Source organism: Nycticebus coucang, chromosome 14 (assembly GCF_027406575.1).
Source record: "Nycticebus coucang isolate mNycCou1 chromosome 14, mNycCou1.pri, whole genome shotgun sequence".
Taxonomy (NCBI): Eukaryota; Metazoa; Chordata; class Mammalia; order Primates; family Lorisidae; genus Nycticebus; species Nycticebus coucang.
Genome location: NC_069793.1, coordinates 29,334,909 through 29,354,760, shown reverse-complemented (window position 1 = coordinate 29,354,760; position 19,852 = coordinate 29,334,909). Strand labels below are relative to the sequence as shown.

At 42.0% G+C, this 19,852-nt stretch overlaps 1 protein-coding gene across 6 annotated transcripts in view; it reads right to left on the bottom strand.

The window, feature by feature from the left end:
• PAMR1 (peptidase domain containing associated with muscle regeneration 1) overlaps positions 1-19,852 on the bottom strand; it is a 161,292-nt gene that overhangs the window by 47,616 nt on the left and 93,824 nt on the right. For all 6 annotated transcript variants that reach the window (XM_053561150.1, XM_053561152.1, XM_053561156.1 and 3 more), the window contains exons 2-3: positions 12,891-13,067; positions 8,881-9,009 (exon numbers count right to left, since the gene is read on the bottom strand). In XM_053561150.1, the coding sequence (XP_053417125.1) occupies positions 8,881-9,009; positions 12,891-13,067 (306 nt within the window). The remainder of the gene's footprint in view (positions 1-8,880; positions 9,010-12,890; positions 13,068-19,852) is intronic.

The following is a 19,852-nucleotide window of genomic DNA, read 5'->3' as shown; positions in this document are numbered from 1 at the left end:
GATGGCTCTGTCCGCGTTGTAAAGTACGTGGTTAGGCGGTCTGTGCTCCCCGGAGCGTTACCCCCAGTCCCCCTGGCTTGCGACAGCAGCGCATAAGTTGCCTAGCATGCCTTTTAGTGAACGTAGGAAGTCATGAGGTGCGGCATAAAAGCCTAAGAAACCTTTACCCTGAAACCTGTCTGTTCAGTTGAATGACTGATTATTGCCTGATTGTTTTAAGAAACTAAGAATAAACACAGTGACTTACTGATCCACAATTAAACACAACAAGTATGGCTGTGCCGGACTCAGTGGCTCCAAGAGAACCTGCACAACAGCACGTCCCCACCATGAATGTCAGTGAATTGAGACAATGTATTGAGAGAATGCAGAAAACGGCAAACAAAATGTTCCATCACGATATGCACACCCACCATCCACAGTGCCTCTCACAGAAAAACTTTTCTCTAACACAACATGCATTATCACCATCTGCAATAAAACTTTACTTAGAAAAACATCTTACCTCACTAATTTTCATATGTAACACAAATCAATAGAGTAGTTTAATGTTTAATAAACAATTAACTATGAATCAAAATATAGTTACTAATTAGAGTAAAAATATATAGAAGTAGTCAAGCACTATACATAAAAGAATATGTTCAGCTGTTTTTAAAAGAGATCATAAAAAACTGAGAACAATTACAGAACTAAGAGAAGTTACAAGCCTTGACATTCCTAGATAAGGGGAAGCAACCAGGTGTTACTAATGAAACCACTTCCCTAGAACAAAAACCTTGAAAAAATAAACCACCTCCCTCCAAAGAGCAAAACCTTGAAAACATATAATGCATGATAAACCACATATGGAGACACAAAGATAATTGGAGACACAAAAATAATTTGTAAGCATAAGCAAAATAATGATTACATTGTTTTAACCCTGGAAAGAAAATGTATAAATACCAGACTTAAAAATCAATAAAGTACAACTACTTTCTTCATCACCCGTGGTGTGTAGTAGTCTGTCAATTCACCCTGCGTCGACCTTTCAATCCACCTGTAACGTTCACCCTAAACACCCTCGGACTGAGGCCCAACGACTGACGGTCTGCGACATTCATTTAAGAGACAGCTTGGTGGAGAGGATTGCCTTTGCTTTGGGCTCTTCTCTTTAAGTCTGACAGGCTGGCTTCTCTTCCTTCTCTGGTGCCCTGCTCCCAACTTCAACAGCTGGCCCCAAGTATGAAGCATCTTGGAATCTTACTCACCTAGGAAGAACTCATCCCTCTGGACTTTAAATTTATGATTTTAAACCATTTTACAACAATGTTTTTATTTGGTTTATATAGTGATTTCTTACTGTTTGAGGAAGAGGGGAGGTCTTTTATGCTTTTCTACACCCTCAAGAAAAGCTGAGCTATGATTGGTAAGTTCTTTGACAGCATGAAATCTTCTGCGAAGATTCAAACATTAATTCTCTGCAGTCTAAGAGCTTTAGCACATAAAATATAAAATAAATATTCACCACACAACACTTGTCCAAGGAGGACTACCTTCTCATGCTCAGTGTACATTCATTTTCCCAGTAGGGAATTCTCTTCTTTTATTTTTCCTCACTGGCCTTATATTGATTTCTTTCCCTAGCCCCAAAATGACAGCAAACAAATAAACAAAGAGAGCTCATTTCACACGTGGCTCTGGTTTAGTAATAAGACTAGCACCCTAAGGGCGGCGCCTGTGGCTCAGTGAGTAGGGCTCCAGCCCCATATACCGAGGGTGGTGGGTTCAAACCCAGCCCCAGCCAAACTGCAACAAAACAAATAGCCAGGTGTTGTGGCAAGTGCCTGTAGTCCCAGCTACTTGGGAGGCTGAGGCAAGAGAATCACCTAAACCCAGGAGTTGGAGGTTGCTGCAAGCTGTGACGCCATGGCACTCTACGAGGGTGATAAAGTGAAACTCTGTCTCAAAAAAAAAAAAAGACTGGCACCCATTATTGAGCACTTACTATATACAGACTCGATATTAAGGAATTTAAACATTATACTTCATTTAATCCTTATAAAAAACCCTCTGAGGGCCAGTATTAGTATTTCCATTTTGTAAATGAGAAAAGTGAGATTTACAAGGATAAGGAGATTTGCCCAAAGTCACAAAAGGAATAGAGATTCAAATCCAGGTCTTCCTGGGCCCAAGCCCAGGGTACTAACCACCACCTGATACCACCACCAATTGGAATTCAAATGGGCATTGTAATTTTCCTCGAAGTGTCAAGACACAAAAGGCTGGAGCAAGATGAGCCCCCATTTTCAATGACTCCACTCCAGGTGATTTCACACCTCCCCAGGAGGATACTGCCATAAGTCAATAACACACTACTTTGTAAGCCATCCCCCTTAAACTTGCTCTTTATTATTCCTGGTTCCTCCTCTCTGGTATTCCCACCCGACAAACATTTGGGGCCATGGCTACGGCAGCTTCCTCTGTTCCTCTGCCTCTGTCCAAAATATTACTAAGAAGATAAATGTATTAAGAGCCTATAATCTCTCCCCATAAATCCTCTCTCATCTGGGTTTCTTTTCTAACCTTCTGAGGTCCCTAATATCCTTCAGAGACTGGAAGGTTGGGATCACTGCAATGCTGGCTAAAAGTACAGCATTTTGGTTGACTCCTGGCCCCCACTGGTGGCTGAAGAATTCAGCCTGATGGCTACATTAAGTCAACACCACTCTAGAAGTTAGCAGCAGGGGTCAGCAGAGTGGTTCCACTTAAGAACTCAACTTTCGAGTTGAAGAAACTCTGAGAGGAAGCCTTGGTTTTCATTTTGTGTATCAGCATCTCTAAGACCCAGATCACAGTTCCTAAATACCATTCCCCACTAACAGAAACCAGGATTCACAGAGAAATAGCTGTTCCTAGGCCCTGGGCATAGAAAATCAAGGTGAACTGAAAACATTAGAGGGGAGAAAGCAAAGGAAGTACTAAAAAAAAAAAAAAAAAAAGTAGTAGAACTGGTTTGAATGGCAAAACTGGGACAATTTAAGCATCAAAAATAAAAATTATGATAACATCATAAAACATAGGGGGGTGCTAAAATGCATGATTTCATAAAGAAGAAAAAGAGAGACAGATGTTAGAAAATAGTAATTGGTGAATCCAGGTAAGGAGTATTTGGGTGAATACCATTCTTTCAACTCTCCATAGATTTGAAATTTTTCACATTAAAAAGTAGGGAAAGGAAGAAAAAATGCTTAGCTCCTTTTGTGTGTGTGGTAATAAAGTGCCACTAGCTCCTTCTCTGGGTATTCTGAGATTATTAAACCAATCTTTCTGGACAGAAAGATGTGAATGAGTTCTCTCCTGGGCTTAATGGCCTCAGGCCCTTCACCAATTCTCATGGATAATATAATCTATCAATTGTTCTGAATGAATCGATCATGTAATAAATTTTAACACTGTCGTGAGTTAGGTTATTACCATTACAAACATTATCAAGGACAGTGAGTAAACAAATGTGTTACTGCATGTATTCAGTACCTAATGCTCTATATGTCAAATATAAAACAGCTCTAATCCTCCTGGCACTTGCCTGTTGCTTGTCCTCTCTTCCTGGGCCTTATATAGTAGTCTGGGGAAAATGCCAGGGCTCAACAGACATCTCAGCCGGAAGTCCTTCTCCTTTAGGATAACACAGCCTGAAAGGCTCACTTGCGCGCCACCTAGTGGGTAAATACTCACACTGCCCCAGCCATCAACAGGCCACCCCTTAACCACAGGCAGGCAGCTGGTGCCCAGTACCACAGTAAGGTGAATTAATTCTTCCTATGAATTCCCTTTGCATTTATTTAGTGCCAATATGAGATGTGAGTGATAATAACGTAATAACATAATGTAGACATCCTCAAGCCCTTTTTCCATAGGTGGATTGTTAACTCATTGAGGGCTACTTTGAGGACTAGCCCAGTGCTACAAAAGCCTCATCAGGGCTTAGGGCTGTAGTAATATACTTTGTGTGGAACAAGCCTTCCAGAACAAGCATAATGGAATTGAGCAAGCACAACCGAACCAACACAGAATCAGACAAGAATCTGACCATTAGTCTGTTAGTTTATTTCATAGTACTGACCACACTCAAAATTTCTTTTAACTTTTTTTTTTTTCTGGGGCAAGGGGGAGCAAAATTGCAAGCTCCAAGATGTCAGGGACTGTTTCTGTCTTGCTGATTATTGTATGTCAGCCCTCGGGGGCATCCATTCAAGAAATATTATCTGAATGGATGGGTAGATTGATGAATGAAGGTATTACCCTGTTTCCCCAAAAATAAGACATCCTCCGAAAATAAGACCTACTTACAGGAAAGATAAGCCGTCCCCTGAAAATAAGACCTAGCGCATCTTTGGGTGCACACCTTAAAGTAAGACACTGTCTTATTTTCGGGGAAACAGGGTAGTTCTTTGCTTTGCTTGACTGCTTGCCCTGAGTCAGTTCTGCTGTCCTTGAGAAAGCCTTAATCCTACACAAGGATATCCTCAACAGCCCAACCAGTTAGACTCCATGTACAGCTGACTTGTACACTGAGGTTCAACCCAGACTCAACTAACAAGTACTATTTGGAAAGGGACACATATGGGATTTCCCTGGGCAGCTGCTATCATTCTGTCTTGTTCCCATTTACTTTTTTAACCTCCTGTATGCAAATATTCTTCCCCCTTCTCTCCCCTTGTCCCCTGTTAAAACCCACTTACTCACATGGAAGGACTGGAGTCCTGTTTAGGAAATATTTGTAAACCCTTCCCACTTTGGATGGAGTATATGTCCCTACTCTAGGGATCTGGAGATTAGCCATGTGACTTCTTTTGGCCAATGGAATGTGAGTGGATGTGATACAAGCAGAGGCCATGAATGCACCTGTAGCAACAAGGCTTGGCCTCTTGTGTTTCTATTACCCATCCTTGGAAGACCATGCCCCAAGTAGCTGCTGCCCCCTGTGCCTGAGCCCTGCAGCTTAGAACGCAACCCAGGCCAGCCCAGCTGAAAATGGTTGAACCCATAATGAACCACAGACGCAAGATAAAGAAAAACAAATACTTGTCTCTTTGAGAGTGTTTGTTACACAGCAAAAACTAACTGATATATGTAAGCACATTATGTTCATCCCAACCCGTGAAAGCTTCAACCTAAAAATTGTACTCTGATTATAACATTCCCTCTTCTTCACAATCCATTACTTTATTATCACTAAGTCTGCTTTCCTACCCCAATCCCTATTCTCTCCCTACCAGGCTCTTTCTGGTTTCACATCCTTCTCAATTGGGATCTTGGTCAGTCATGTCTTAGCTAACTCTTGGATTTTGGTTTTACTCACCTCTGCTGCCATGCTTTAGATCATCTCTCAACTGACTGTGTCACCCCTGCAGGAGCTCCAGCTTCAGCTGGGTCCTCAATCTTGCTTAGATGTGCTTTAACTTACCACCAGCTGGTGCCTTTTCTTGTTCCTCAGGTGGCTGCCCCAAACCTTGGGTACTCTCAAGCATGGCTTCCACTTCCACCCTCCTCTCAACAGAGATTCAATTTCTTACTTCCCAGGGAAAATAGGGCGATTGGAGGGAACTTACCAGCGGGAGGCAGGCTAGGACTGTGATTAAGAACAAACATGTGGTCTGGAATCACCCTGGGCTTTACCACTAAAAGTTATTCCACATGTCTGGGCCTCAGTCTTATCATCTATAAAATGGGAGTTCATATTTCATGGGGGAATGGTACAGATAAACTAAAACATTGTACTTAAAGTGGTCTGCACAGTTCCTACTATATAACAAATGGATATACGTTACTTATAAGTACTTCTTTCCCACCTACCTCAACCTACCACAGAAGAAACTCCCTCTCCTTGACCTATCATCTTTGTACTTCAGCTCACTCCCACTTGACTTCTTCAATTATTTTCACTTTCATATATTCAGCCTTTACTTCTGCTGACACGTCCTTAACAGCAGCTTGCAGCCTTGTATAAGTCTTACCTGTCTATGTTAATCTATATTTTTCCACAACTGTATTTATTCATATAAACTCTCATCTTGTTTCCCCTCCCCTGCCTAATTAAGCTAATTTAAAAATTTGTCTCCATTTTCTCCCTCTTTGAATTTTTCTTTACGTAAAATTGCTACCATGAAAGGACACTAGTCACCCACTAGCTGTCAAATGACAAAATCTTCTCTACTGTTCTTATCCCACTTGACCTTGCTGACTGATTTTGAACCACTCCACCCCCAACCTTCAGAACCCTCCTGGTTCTCCTCCAACCCCTCAAACTATTCTTTCTCATCTCCTTCCCAGTCTTCTCCTATTATCCATGTGTGTTTGTTCTTCCCTCTGCCCTTGGTGGAGCTCCGTTCATCTCATGCTTCAGTCTGTAACCCCCAGAAAGTAATCTCAAATCGCCAAGGTTCTCTTGAGCTCTAGAGGCCTATTTCCAACTCCCTACAGGGTCTCTTAAGGAAGGTCCAAATTCCTGCATATCTCAAGTGGAACTCACCTTTTTTCTCCCACCAAACCTCTTCTCTTTCACTACGTATTATTCTCTTAACAGCATCAACTTTGACAGAGTAGATCAAGGTAGGAACTTGAAAGGCCAACTCTTAAAATTCCTCCCCTCTACACTCAGTGTATCAGTAAGTCCTATCGCTTCTTCCTTTGACCTGAACCAGTGAAATCACTCTCCTAACTGTTGTCTTTGAATGTCATCCTGACTCCTCCGTATACTGCTGGGGTTATCTGTCAAATGTTTCTCCCCTGATTAAACTATCCAGTTCACACCATCATCCTCCTCACAATAAACTCTGAGGTCTGAGTCCTGGCACACTACACCTTTCACAGTCAGAGTGTTCCCACTTGCCACCCTCTAATACTACTGCTTTATTCTAATCACACCTGATGGTCACATGCTTCCACAGACATACCTTGCATCTTCACACCCTGCCCATTTTATTCCCTCTGTTTGGAGTATGTTGCTGTATTCCCCACATGTGAGCAAAAGCACAGTACAACCATCACCTCCTCTCTGAAACTTTCACTCTCCCTGAGTTCCTGTGATAACCATTTTCTTTTTTTTTTTTTTTTTTATTGTTGGGGATTCATTGAGGGTACAATAAGCCAGTTACACTGATTACAATTGTTAGGTAAAGTCCCTCTTGCAATCATGTCTTGCCCCCATAAAGTGTGACACACACTAAGGCCCCACCCCCCTCCCTCCATCCCTCTTTTCTTATCTAGTTCAAAGAGCACTTGGTCCATACCCTACTTTGCTGCTCTTCCTTGGCTTCCTACAGCACTTGGAATAACAACTTAATTCCTTACCTAACTTACCTACCTACAAGGTCATGCATGACCACAACCCCAACCTTCCCCATTCATGCACACAGCGAAGTAACCTTCCATATGACCCCAAACAGGAAAAAACCCAGAGTGATCTCATATAATCCAAAGGTCAATGTGAAACCTAAGGCAGTGTACTATAACTAATTATGTCTATCTTAAACTATCAGAAAAGTAGTTTTGTTTCTGGACCACCTGCTAACTTGGTAATGAAGACACATATGGAATACTGATGTACCAAGTGCATTAACTGGCATTTACTATTGCCAGACAGACCACTATGTGCTTCACACACATTATCTCATCAGGTCCTCAAGTCAGCCTTAGGAGGTCAGTGGCATTATTCCCAGGCTTTATGACTTATCCAAGGTCATGCTGGTACTGACAGGTAAAACCATTATTTAAACCTAAGTCATTCCAGAGCTTGTATCATTCCAGAGCTTGTATTCTGATCATCATGTGATATGGTTTTCATGAAAGCAGCCAAAGAAAGATCAGGATTAACTCTTGTATCTACCCTCCCTGGAACATAATACCAAGTACTAAATTAAATTTTACTAGAGACCACCTAAAACAGAATTGAAGCTTGAAATCTGCTACTGAGTCAGCACTTCAAAACTTTTCTGTATTCTGGATAATTTAACTCCAAGCTTCACCCTAAAGTGCCAACTAATCCCTTGCCCTCTGGGTATAGTTGAGTTTCTCAGCTGTAGACCATACATGTCATCCTTAGCCCCAGAGCCTTGAAACTGGTGGTACTTCACTACAAATTGGATCAGGCAAAGTTTACCAATAACTCTCCATCCTCCATCTCTGTAAACTGGAAATATCATTCATAGCAGTGAAATTAGATGATAAGACCATTATGCTTCTCATTGAAATAGAAAGCATATTAAATAAGCTTAATGAAATAATACCTTTTTCTACATTGCTCCAGATACAGACTCTCAGAGGGAATTGTGACTGAGTATGAGGTTAGATTTCCATCCCATTGTCAAGGAATTATTGGAATCCACAAGAGACCTTTAATAAAGATTAAGTGATTCTTTGAAATCAAGTAGATGCCAGAAAGAATTCTTTTCCTGGGACAAATGGCATGCTGGCAGTTCGTTGTGGATTCCAGGAATTTAACTCAGGATTCAAGAAATTTACCAACAGAAATTCGTAATTAAAATGCACTACAGACAACATTTCTGAAGGCTAGTCACAGCTTGCTGACCAGTGCTACCACATACCAGCTCTGAGGTGGACACAAGGCATGCTGTGTGCAGAGTGCCTTGGCTTCACTTAGAGAGGGGAGATTGAAGAGCAGGTATAAACCTCCTGAGGCCAACAATTCAAACCAGTGTCCACACTCCACACCACCAGATGGAAAGACATCTTTGTTTTTATAGTCTTACCCAGAAAGCCCTCTGGCCACAGGCTTCCCAGAACTCAGATTCCAACAAGAGGAATTTTAGCGCCTTATAAGCCAAGACTTTACAACAGCGTGCTATAGACGGGGCTGGATCAAGGTCTACTTACGCATGCAGTCTCCTCCGTACCAGCCCGCTCGGCATTCTGCACAGTAGAACCCCTTCACATAGAAGTCGTCCAGCGTACCTCCCCATGAACCGTTTCGGCAGCTCTTGCAGTTTTCAAAGATAGTACAACCTGAAACATTCCCAAGAAAAGGAGCGTGAGGCTAACAGCTTGCAGGCTCTGGTTGGCTGCGTGAGGGAGAAATCGCACCTTCTCAGGGAGCCCCGTCTCAACTAAGGGCATCTGGACCCAGAAAGGTGCCAAAGCCCCCCTGGAAAAACTGCTCATCTCAAGGAAAGTGATTGAGTCACCAGAACACAGATTTGGATTTTAGGAGGGTCTGAAACCCCTTCCCAGTTAGTGGCTGATGTTTTAAAGTAACAAGAAATAGCCTATAGGAAAGGGCAGAATCTATCAATAGAATATACTTTTTTCATTACATAAACACATCACATGTTTATTGTGGAATATTTAGAAACGTCAGACTAGTAAAAAGAATTAAAAAGAGAACTACCTGGAATCCCATCACCCATAGAAAAATGATTGCTAACACTCTTTCTCTGAGTATAAATGCATACATTTTTTAAATTAAGTTTTATATTATATATTGTTCATTCTTTTTGAGACAGAGTCTCACTATGTCACCCTCAGTAGAGTGATGTGGCATCACAGCTCACAGCAACCTCAAACTCTTGAGCTTAAGTGATTCTCTTGTCTCAGCCTCCCAAGTAGCTGGGACTACAGGCACCTGCCACAATACCTCGCTATTTTTTTTGTTGTTGTTGTAGTTGTCATTGTCATTTAGCAAGCCCAGGCCGGGTTCAAACCTGCCAGCCCAGGTGTATGTGGCCGGCGCCCTAACCACTGAGCTACAGGCGCAGAGCCTGTTCATTCTTTTTTTGTAACTCAATTTTTAATTTATCATAGATGGTAAATATTTCCCTGTGCCATTAATTACTCTTCCATGCCATGTTCTTCTATAAACCAAAGTGTGACATTGGAAACAACCTCAATGCCTACCAACAGGGTCGGCCTGGAAAATGTCACCAGCAGGCCATACCAGACAAGCTTGAGTGATTCTCCAGGAAAAAGCAGAAATAATTCAATCCCACTTTTCAACACCAAGCACTAAGTTTTGGTTCTGCCATTGTTCAGCTGTGCGTCCTTGAGCAAATTGCTTAAGCTCTCTGTCAAAATTGTGCCTATCTCTTAGGACTGTTTTAATTTTTTAGTTAAATTAGCATATGGAAAGTGCCTGACACATACAAAGTATCCTCAAAATATGAATTATTATTATTTCACTTTCCTGTAACTTCACTTGGCTTAACCCTACATTGCCCATCTCACGCTCAGTGACAACTGCCTATCATCTGTTTTCCTAAATAGATTTGAATCAGGGACTGTATCTTGTTCAACATTATATCCTGAGCACCTAGGATAGTGTTTGGCACATAGCAACTATTCAGTAAATATTATGTGAGTGAATGAAGAATGAATAGCTAATCCAGGCTTCTGAATTGCTTGAGATAAACATTTCTTTGGGCTTGTGGTGTGCTTCTTTACGTTGGCTGAAATTAGGTTTTTCTTGGCTTATAGTATCAATGTGTGGTTTCTGTAGGAAGGAGACCTACAGCCCTCTTTTCACATCCTCCTGACTTTGCTTCCCCTCTTCCAAGCCCCTTTCCTACCAAAGAAAATGAGTTGCTAATGCAGTCATTTTTCCATCCACAAATTCAAACATTCATGGATTCAACCAACCATGGATGGAAGATTCAGTAATTCATGGACGTGGAACCCGGGGTTCTGCAGGGTTGACTATGGGACTGGAGCATCTATGGATTTTGGTATCCACAAAGGTCCTGTAAACAAACCCCCCTGGATACCGAGATATGACTATAGGATTTGTTGAGCTGGACAAGGCTATATTTAAAAGACGCTAGGCATAGAAATGATAAATACCCTGACTTGATCATTACATGTTCTGTGCACATAACCAAATATCCTGTGTACACCCATAAATGTGTATAAACATCATATATCAATAAAAAAGAAAGCAAAGACAAGGTAGCTCACAAAATCGCCAGAAGGGCCAGGGAACCAATTGCAGAGCTCCATAGCCTAGAACCACAGGAAACTACATTGGTCCAAAGAGGTCCCCGGTGCCACCAGATGCTACTGGAAGCCACCGTCACAGCCTGCCATTGGTGACTTGATGCTTCTGTACCACTGCCACCAGCAGAGAACAGACTGTCATCTATCATAATGATAGAAATGCAAACTAAAATCATACTGTGATGCCATTTCCCACCTATGAGACTGGCGAGCATCCCAATGACACATTCTGTGGCAAGGCTCTGGGAACACAGTGCCCTCACACGCTGCTAGAGTGAATGCCAAAGGTATGAGAAGAATTTGGCAAAGGCTGCAAAGTGACATCTGCACCTCCCTTGGATGCAGAGATCCCTCTTCTAGGAATCTACCTCAAAGACATGCTACAAAAATACGAAATGATCTGCGCCTAAGGGTAGTCACTGTAGTCTTGTTAATAAACCATGGTGACCATACAAAGAAATGGAGAACATGTCTTTATACTGATGTGGACTGAGCCCAGCACGTATTGTTCAGAGAAAAAAAGCAAACTGGTTAGCAATATTCATGGTATACTCTCTTTGGTGCTAAGAATGGGGAAAGATAAATAGGTGTATATACAAATCTGCTCGTATTTTCAAATACGGAAAGCAGAAGAAAACAAATCTACTTGCATGTCACATAGGTGGCATAACACCACTGAGAAGGAACTGTATCAGGCGATTTGATTTTGAAAAGTAGTATTTTGACTATACATACCTAGTGGTGTATATTCCAAGGTCACCAATAACCACAAAGGAATAATCATTAGAGTTCTCATCTTATCTGAAGACTCCTATCATTGGGACCACCTTTCCAATGTCCAACTCAAAAGCCAAACATCAACCTTGACTTCGGCTGTTCCTTCCCTTTCCTTCTTCATCCACCAGATCCCAAAGTGTGGTCAATTCCACCCTAACATCTCTCAATCCCTCCACCTCCCTCTATCCCTAGGACTTCTACCTTTATTAAGGTTCCCATTATTTCTCTCCTGTGTCCAGTCATGCCCCTGCCCCAATCCTTTTCCCACACTACAGCTAAAGGGAAAATCGGCTTTCCTCTCTTTACTAAAAGATCTCAATGTTACCAAAATGTCTCTGAGATACAGCCTAAACTTCACAGCACAGATCACACCATCCTCTGAGATCTGGCTCCTGTCCGTTCCTGTAGATTATCTCTTAATCTTCTTTCTTCAGCCCCTCTCTCCTGCTCTTGTTCTGTCCCTTATCCATGCTCTCCTCTCTCTCCCCTGTCCCCATCTCTCACTCACACACACACACACTTTTCTTGCCATACTGAGCTACTTGCAATTTCCCAGACCTCACACTTCCTCTGGTGCTATGCCCTGTGGTCCAGCCTCCCTACTAGATCCCCTTCACCCTTTCCAGTTTTCTGCTCCCCACCCCGAGCATGCGCACCACTCCCCCTTAAGTCTTCAGCCAGCCTCCTCTCACTGCCTCCCTTCTCACCCATGCTGCCCTGGCACCCCGGCTTCCCTGTCAGAGCACTTACTGCTCTTACTGCGTGGCTGTGTGGTAGCTGCCTGTTCTCCATCTCTCCGGCAGGTGCTGGGCATGCTAGAATGTGTCTTTTTTTTTTCTTTTTTTTATCATTATATTCCCACTACCTGACATGGTACATACGAGCTATTCGATCTGCTTGTGAAGTGGATAAATTCACAGCTTTACACATTTAACACTGAAAAGAGTACTGACCTGCTTAATTCCCATGCCTGTAGTTCAACAGGGCTGAATTATGTCACTTTTAATAATCGTGGCACTATAGCCTCTTGATGGCTGCCTGCTAGAATTCAGGCGTTCATCCTCTTCCCATTCATTACCTGAGACGACACACAGTCAGCCTGAGGTCTCCCGTTGCACACTCACCTGGGTGAATCAGACAGGAGTCACACTCGTTCTCCTCATTCCTGCAACAGGGGATGGTGTAGCCCACCACTTCCTTCTTTCCGGGGCAGACGCACTCAATCTGATCATACTCGCAGCACTCCCGACACATGATATTCCACTCGGCCCCCGGGCAGGCTTCATTAATCACTGTGTACTCTGAAATGGAAAACCAGCAGGTGAGGACAGGTCCTGGCAGAGAGTGGTAAAATCCTGAGCTGAGAAGTAACCTTGCTCTATGGATACACGGCCCTGCCTGAATGAGAGAGACGACCCATATGAATTCTTCCTAGGCCAAGGCTGCCAAAGGGAGGTGGCCCACCCCACAGAGTATTCAAAACCATCCATTGGTACACAGATAAAATTCTTTACAATGCTATTCCTTTTTATTTATAATCCTTAAAAAAAATCATGTTTCCTCAATATATAATCTTACTGGATTGACAGTAGAACATGTATACAAATATAATTTATAAACAAGTACACCTCTCTTGGGTGTCTATGCTCATTTCTATTTTTCTTGGACTACATTGGGCTGCTGCTCACAGTTACAAAGGTTGTGCACTGTACAACTCCAGGGGGAACCATTCAACTGCACAACTATATAGCACAGCCCAGGCATGTGGGCCATCAAAAAAGTTTGGAGATCAGTCTCTAGGCTGGGCCATTCGAGTGCAAGGCTGATTGCCAAGCAGAGGCCGTGTCATTTCTTCCAAACTTGGCTCCTCAGTTTTGCAGCACACCATTTTTCTAGTACCTTCAAAGCTAAAACCAACAGAAAAGACAAAAAGTACCTTAATTAGTATGTTTGGGAGAATTTCAATGTTATACAAGGGTGAACTCATTAGCCCAACTTCATTCAGTCCCCAAGTACAACTGAGTGTTCTTTCCCATGAGAAAAAAGTATTCCTTTCTGGGCAGGATCTTTTTCTTTGTCTTTTTCCTTTTTAAAATATATATATACCTGAAGTAAAAAGAAAAACCATCTGGGTAAAATCTATACAAGGAATCAATCAGAGATCGCCCAGAGGAACTCAGGCTAAGAAACAGACCATCTAACTTGGATTTGCTTTGCTTTTTCCCCATTCTTCATTTCTAAAAATGTTACACTAAGATGATGATTAAAGCAGAAACAGGTCAGATATTTGAGAAAGAAAGTGAATCTGGACAAGGGCCCCCATGAAGTCTTCTCTAGAAACTCTGGGCTGAGATCCCCAACATGCATTGTAGGCCCATATAAATGAACCCCGCATCTGTGCTGGCCTTCAAACTCTTAAATTTCATAGTTTAGTTTTCTATTTTCTTTCTAAATTTGGCCTGACACAGGTTTAATCACTTTTAATGTTCCCAGTAGAGCCATTGAAAGAAACTAACACCATTTATTCCCAGCCTCGGGTCACAAGAACATTCTACTACAATAGAAGGGAACTACTTGCATCATAAGGGACTCTTTCTTAAATTGAATAAATCTTTGTCTTATTAAAAATTTACTTTTATAAATCATTTTTTCTAAAAACAGTGGAGGACCAGGAAAGATGCTTCCCTTGGTCTTTGGGAGTGAATAGCACAGATCATCACAGATTGTCACCACTAAGTTTGTTTTTCTGGGCGAGTCCCTTCAGGGCAACCACCACAGCTTTCTTAGCTGAGCTTCCCAGGTATGTTTCTGATGGTAGCTGATGAAGTGAATGGCTTCTAAAATCTAGATGAGAATTTAATGGTTAAAAGTAAGGAAAAACAGAGGAAAATGCCAGGGTAATCTCCATCTACAATCTTCGATTTAGCAAGGGATGCATAGATATAACACCAAAAGCATGAGCAATGAAAGAAAAATAAATCAGACTTCATTAAAATGAAAAACTTTTGTTCATCAAAGGACATTATCAAGAAAGGGAAAAGACAACCCACAAATGAGAGAAAATATTTGCAAATGATATAGTTAATAAAGGCCCGATGCCCAGAACATATTAAAAAAAATAAATAAACTTCTACAACAAAATGACAAACCATCTAACTAAAAAATGGTCAAATGACTTGAATTTCTCCAAAGAAGATGTATGAATGGCCAATAAGCAAATGAAAAGAAGTTCAGCAACAAGTCATTTGGGAAATGTAAATCAAAACCACCATGAGATATCACCTACTAGGATGGCTCTAATCCAAACCACACCCTCCTGCCCAAAAAGAAAATAAGCATTAGCAAAGATGTAGAGAAACTGGGACCCTCAGGCATTACTTGTTGGGGGGCCCCGAATACAATCCTCCCTCCCCAAACAAAGGACACAAAGGACCTAGTTAGCTCCACACCCAAAAACTCAAGCCCAAGACCCTAACTTGCCAAATCCCCCCAGGCAAGTTGTGGAATTTGCCCTCTATGCCTCATCTAAAAGGAGTCTCTAACTGCACCCAGGCAGATGCCATCTTTCCCATCTTTCAACAAACCTGGCCTAAACTTCTTCACTCCCAGTCTCATCTCTGGGCATGGCAGATTCCACCTTTTACGACTGACAGGAATGTAAAATGACACAGACACCATGGAAAAGTGGCAGCTCCTCCGCAAGCTAAACCTAGAATGACCACATGAGCAAGCAATTACACTTATGGGACTATATCTAAAAAATTGAAAAGGGTGACTCAGAGCTACTTTTATGCCAATGTTTCTTCACAATAGCCAATGAGCGAAAAACAATCCCAGTGACTTTGGAGAGATGAGGGATAAACAGAATGAGGTATATCCATACAATGGACTGTTACTAGGCCATGAAAAGGGATCAAGTGCTGATACTGCTGCAGTGAGGATGGACCTGGCCGAGAACACTGTGCCGAGTGAAAGAAGATAGAAACAAAAGGACAAATATGGCCTGATTCTCCTTAAACAAAATATCTATAATAGGCAAATTCATATAGAGACAAAAAGTAGATTGGAGATTACCAGGAGCTAGGGGAATGAAAGGATGGATGGGGTACAATTGTGTGATGGTTGCAGAGCTTCTGTTTGGGGTGAAGAAAAAGTTTTAAAACTAGATGGAAGTGAAGGTTGTGCATAATGTGGATGTAATTAATGTCACCAAATTATATACTTAAAATGGTTCAAATGACAAATTTTCTCAGCCTTCCCTGTCCTCCCACTCCTCCTCTGATTAACTGCACTCCGCTCTCATGACTGCTTAGCCCTCTGTCCCCTCATTTCATGTTTATATCTCCCTATTGCTAAAATGCTTTCATGTGTCCATAACACTTAATAGCATGCTGACCACTCTGAATGCTTGGTAAATGTGGATTGATGACCCATAACATGTCACTCTACTGATATTTATTGTGAAAATATAACATCCTGACTTCGTTTTTTTTTTCTCGAAGCAAATAAAGTATCTAAAAATTTCACTAATTCAATACAGCTTTCTGTTTTTACATGTAGCTTCTTTTTAACACAGGAAAGAAATTATATTCCCAAAGGCTGAGAGGATGAAGGAAAGCCATCCAATTCGAGAGAACAGAGTGCCCAAAGGCCAAAGGATGGAAATTAATACAGGCCATAGGCACAGGAAGATTGTTTGAAAGAGTCAAAGATTATGAATCCTGAACCAGGCAAGGTAGCTTGGGCCCGTAGTCCTGGCACTCTGGGAGGCCAAGGCCAGACGATCACTAGAGGCCAGGGCAGAAGCCAGCCTGAGCAAGAGCAAGATCCTGACTCTACAAAAAATAAAAAAATTAGCCAGGCTTGGTACTGCTCACCTATAGTCTCAGCTACTTGAGAGGGCGAAGCAGGAGGATTGTTTGAGCCCTGGAATTTGAAATTGCAGTGTGCTATGATGATGCCACTGCATTCTAGCCTGGGTGACAGAGTGGGACCTTGAATTACAAATCCCAGGCAAGTTCTTTTTCAGATCACATTTTCCTACCTGTATTCTCTGAGCAAAACTTTTCCATGTGAACTATGTATTATTGGCAATGTGCTACTGAGTGTTAAACCTGTAAGATACAGCCAAAATTATTCAAATTAAAGCCTGCTGCCATACACCCAATGGCAAATTTTATATCTACATGTATATAAAACCATATTTTTTTTAATGTTGAAAAGGGGGAAGAGGAGTGAGAGAAAACAAAATGGTTAGAGGCAAAGCACTGATGTCAGACCTGGGTTTGCAATCCGACCCCTGCTACCTGCTTTACTCCACTAGTTTATCAACCACTAAAATGGGTATATTTTATCCAACTCAGGGCTGCTGAAAGTATTAGACAAGATAAGGCTTATAATGGGCTTAACTGGGTACCCATTATGTAATAAGTATTTGGTTCCTTAAAACAATACAGAACCCTGGGACCTGATCAAACTAAAAAGCTTCTGCACAGCCAAGAACACAGTAAATAAAGCAAGCAGACAGCCCTCAGAATGGGAGAAGATATTTGCAGGTTATGTCTCCGACAAAGGTTTAATAACCAGAATCCACAGAGAACTCAAACGCATTAGCAAGAAAAGAACAAGTGATCCCATCTCAGGGTGGGCAAGGGACTTGAATAGAAACTTCTCTGAAAAAGACAGGCGCACGGTCTACAGACATATGAAAAATGCTCATCATCCTTAATCATCAGAGAAATGCAAATCAAAACTACTTTGAGATATCATCTAACTAGATTAGCCCGTGTCACAAAATCCCAAAACCAGAGATGTTGGCGTGGATGTGGATAAAAGGGAACACTTCTACACTGCTGGTGGGAATGCAAATTAATACGTTCCTTTTGGAAAGCTGTTTGGAGAACACTTAGAGATCTAAAAATAGACCTGCCATTCGATCCTACAATTCCTCTACTAGGTATATATCCAGAAGACCAAAAATCACATTATAACAAAGATATTTGTACCAGAATGTTTATTGCAGCCCAATTCATAATTGCTAAGTCACAGAAGAAGCCCAAGTGCCCATCAACCCACGAATGGATTAATAAATTGTGATATATGTACACCATGGAATATTATGCAGCCTTAAAGAAAGATGGAGACCTTACCTCTTACATGTTTACATGGATGGAGCTGGAACATATTCTTCTTAGCAAAGTATCTCAAGAATGGAAGAAAAAGTATCCAATGTACTCAGCCCTACTATGAAACTAATTTATAGCTTTCATAAGAAGAAAGGGAAAGGGGAGAAGGAGGGGAGAGGAAGGGGGAGGATGGGTGGAAGGAGGGTAATTGGTGGGACCACACCTACGATGCATTTTACAAGGGTACATGTGAAATTTACTGGGTGTAGAATATAAATGTCTTAACGCAATAACTAAGAAAATGCCGTGAAGGCTATGTTAACCAGTGTGACGGAAATATTTTGAATTGTATATAAAACCAGCACATTGTATCCCATGATTGCATTAATGTACACAGCTATGATTCAGTAAAAAAAAAACAGAACCTCCATGTTTCTCAAGTATCTTATTTTTATTTATTTATTTATTTTTATTTCTTTGGGATTTTTTTATTAAATCATAGCTGTGTACATTAATGCAATCATGGGGCACCATACACAATGATCTTATTTTTAAACTGTGTATCATATCGGCTTGTAAAATGATCACTGCAAAGTATCTCAAGAATTTAAGAAAATATGAAATATTTTCTGCACGTTGAATAAACGGCGAGTGGTCTGCCAATAGCCCACGAGGCCTTTGAAGACCTGCTCCCTGCCCACCCCACCAACCTTTCCTCAGCTACTGTTTCCCACCTTCTCCCACTTCCTCCAAACCTTCAAGCCCTTGCCCAGTCCAGGGCCTCTGCCTCAGCCTTCAGGCCTTTGTGAACTACAAGACTTGTTCAGAGGCATCCCCCCCCCCCAACTCTCGCGACCTTCCCCTCTGAAATACACGCACCCTCCCTCCTACCCATGCTCGTCCCTACCCCAGTTTCCCATCTGTTTCCTTTCACGACCCTCACCACAATTTATAATCATTTTCTGTTTTCTTCGACTTGCTAATGGTCTGTCTTCCTGATGTGCTGTGACCATACGCTAACAGGAACCACATCTGACTTGCTCACAGCTTCTAGGGCTTAGTACACAGAGGTACTGAATAAATATCTGTTGAATGAATCTGGCCTTAATGCTAGAGCTACCCTCCCCTTAAGAGTCAAAGATTTCCATCCAGAGGGTCCAGTTTTGGGGTGTAAGAGCCAGGAGAGCCAGCTTTGCTCCTAATTTGCTATCAGAGCTCTGGTGCTCTCTATCCACAACAAGGTGTCTAGAACAAGTGGCCCAAGTAGTCTGCCTGGGCCAGACTCCCCTCCACTGCAGCCCCTCTGAACAGAGAATACACGTGGGTGGGTGGCTCCTGTCTCACCTCCTCCCTCTATTCACTCTGGGGCAAGCACTACATCCTTTTAGGTTTTCTAAGAATTTATAAATATGCATAACTCCTTAAAGGGGCATACTGACAGCATAAAATTCATTTGCAACCTTTATGAGACTATGCACTTCAACATGAAGGCCAAGTAAGGTTTGCTTCACCAGGAGCGGGCAAAGCCTGCTTTCCCCTACGCAGCAGGGTTGTTCACCTCCAGCCTGTCTGTGGAACACCCAGGGCCTCCCTTTCACGGGAATTGTTTCCCTAAAATACATTCATTGGCATTTCTCTTGAATGAGCAAGTCCACTTCTGCACTCTTTGATCGATTAGTATTAACTTCGTCGGGTTTGGGGGTTTTTTGGCCTTTTTGAGACAGAATTGCACTCAGTCACCCTAGGTAGAGTGCCATGGCATCCTAGCTCACTGTGAGAATGACTCTTGGGCTCCAGTGATCCTCTTGCCTCAGTCTCCCAAGTAGCTGGGACTATAGACACCTGCCACAACACCTGGTTAATTTTTCTATTTTTAGTAGAGACAGGGTCTCACTCTTGCTCAGCTGGTCTCGAACTCTTGAGCTCTAACAATCCACCAGCCTCAACCTTCCAGCCTGCTA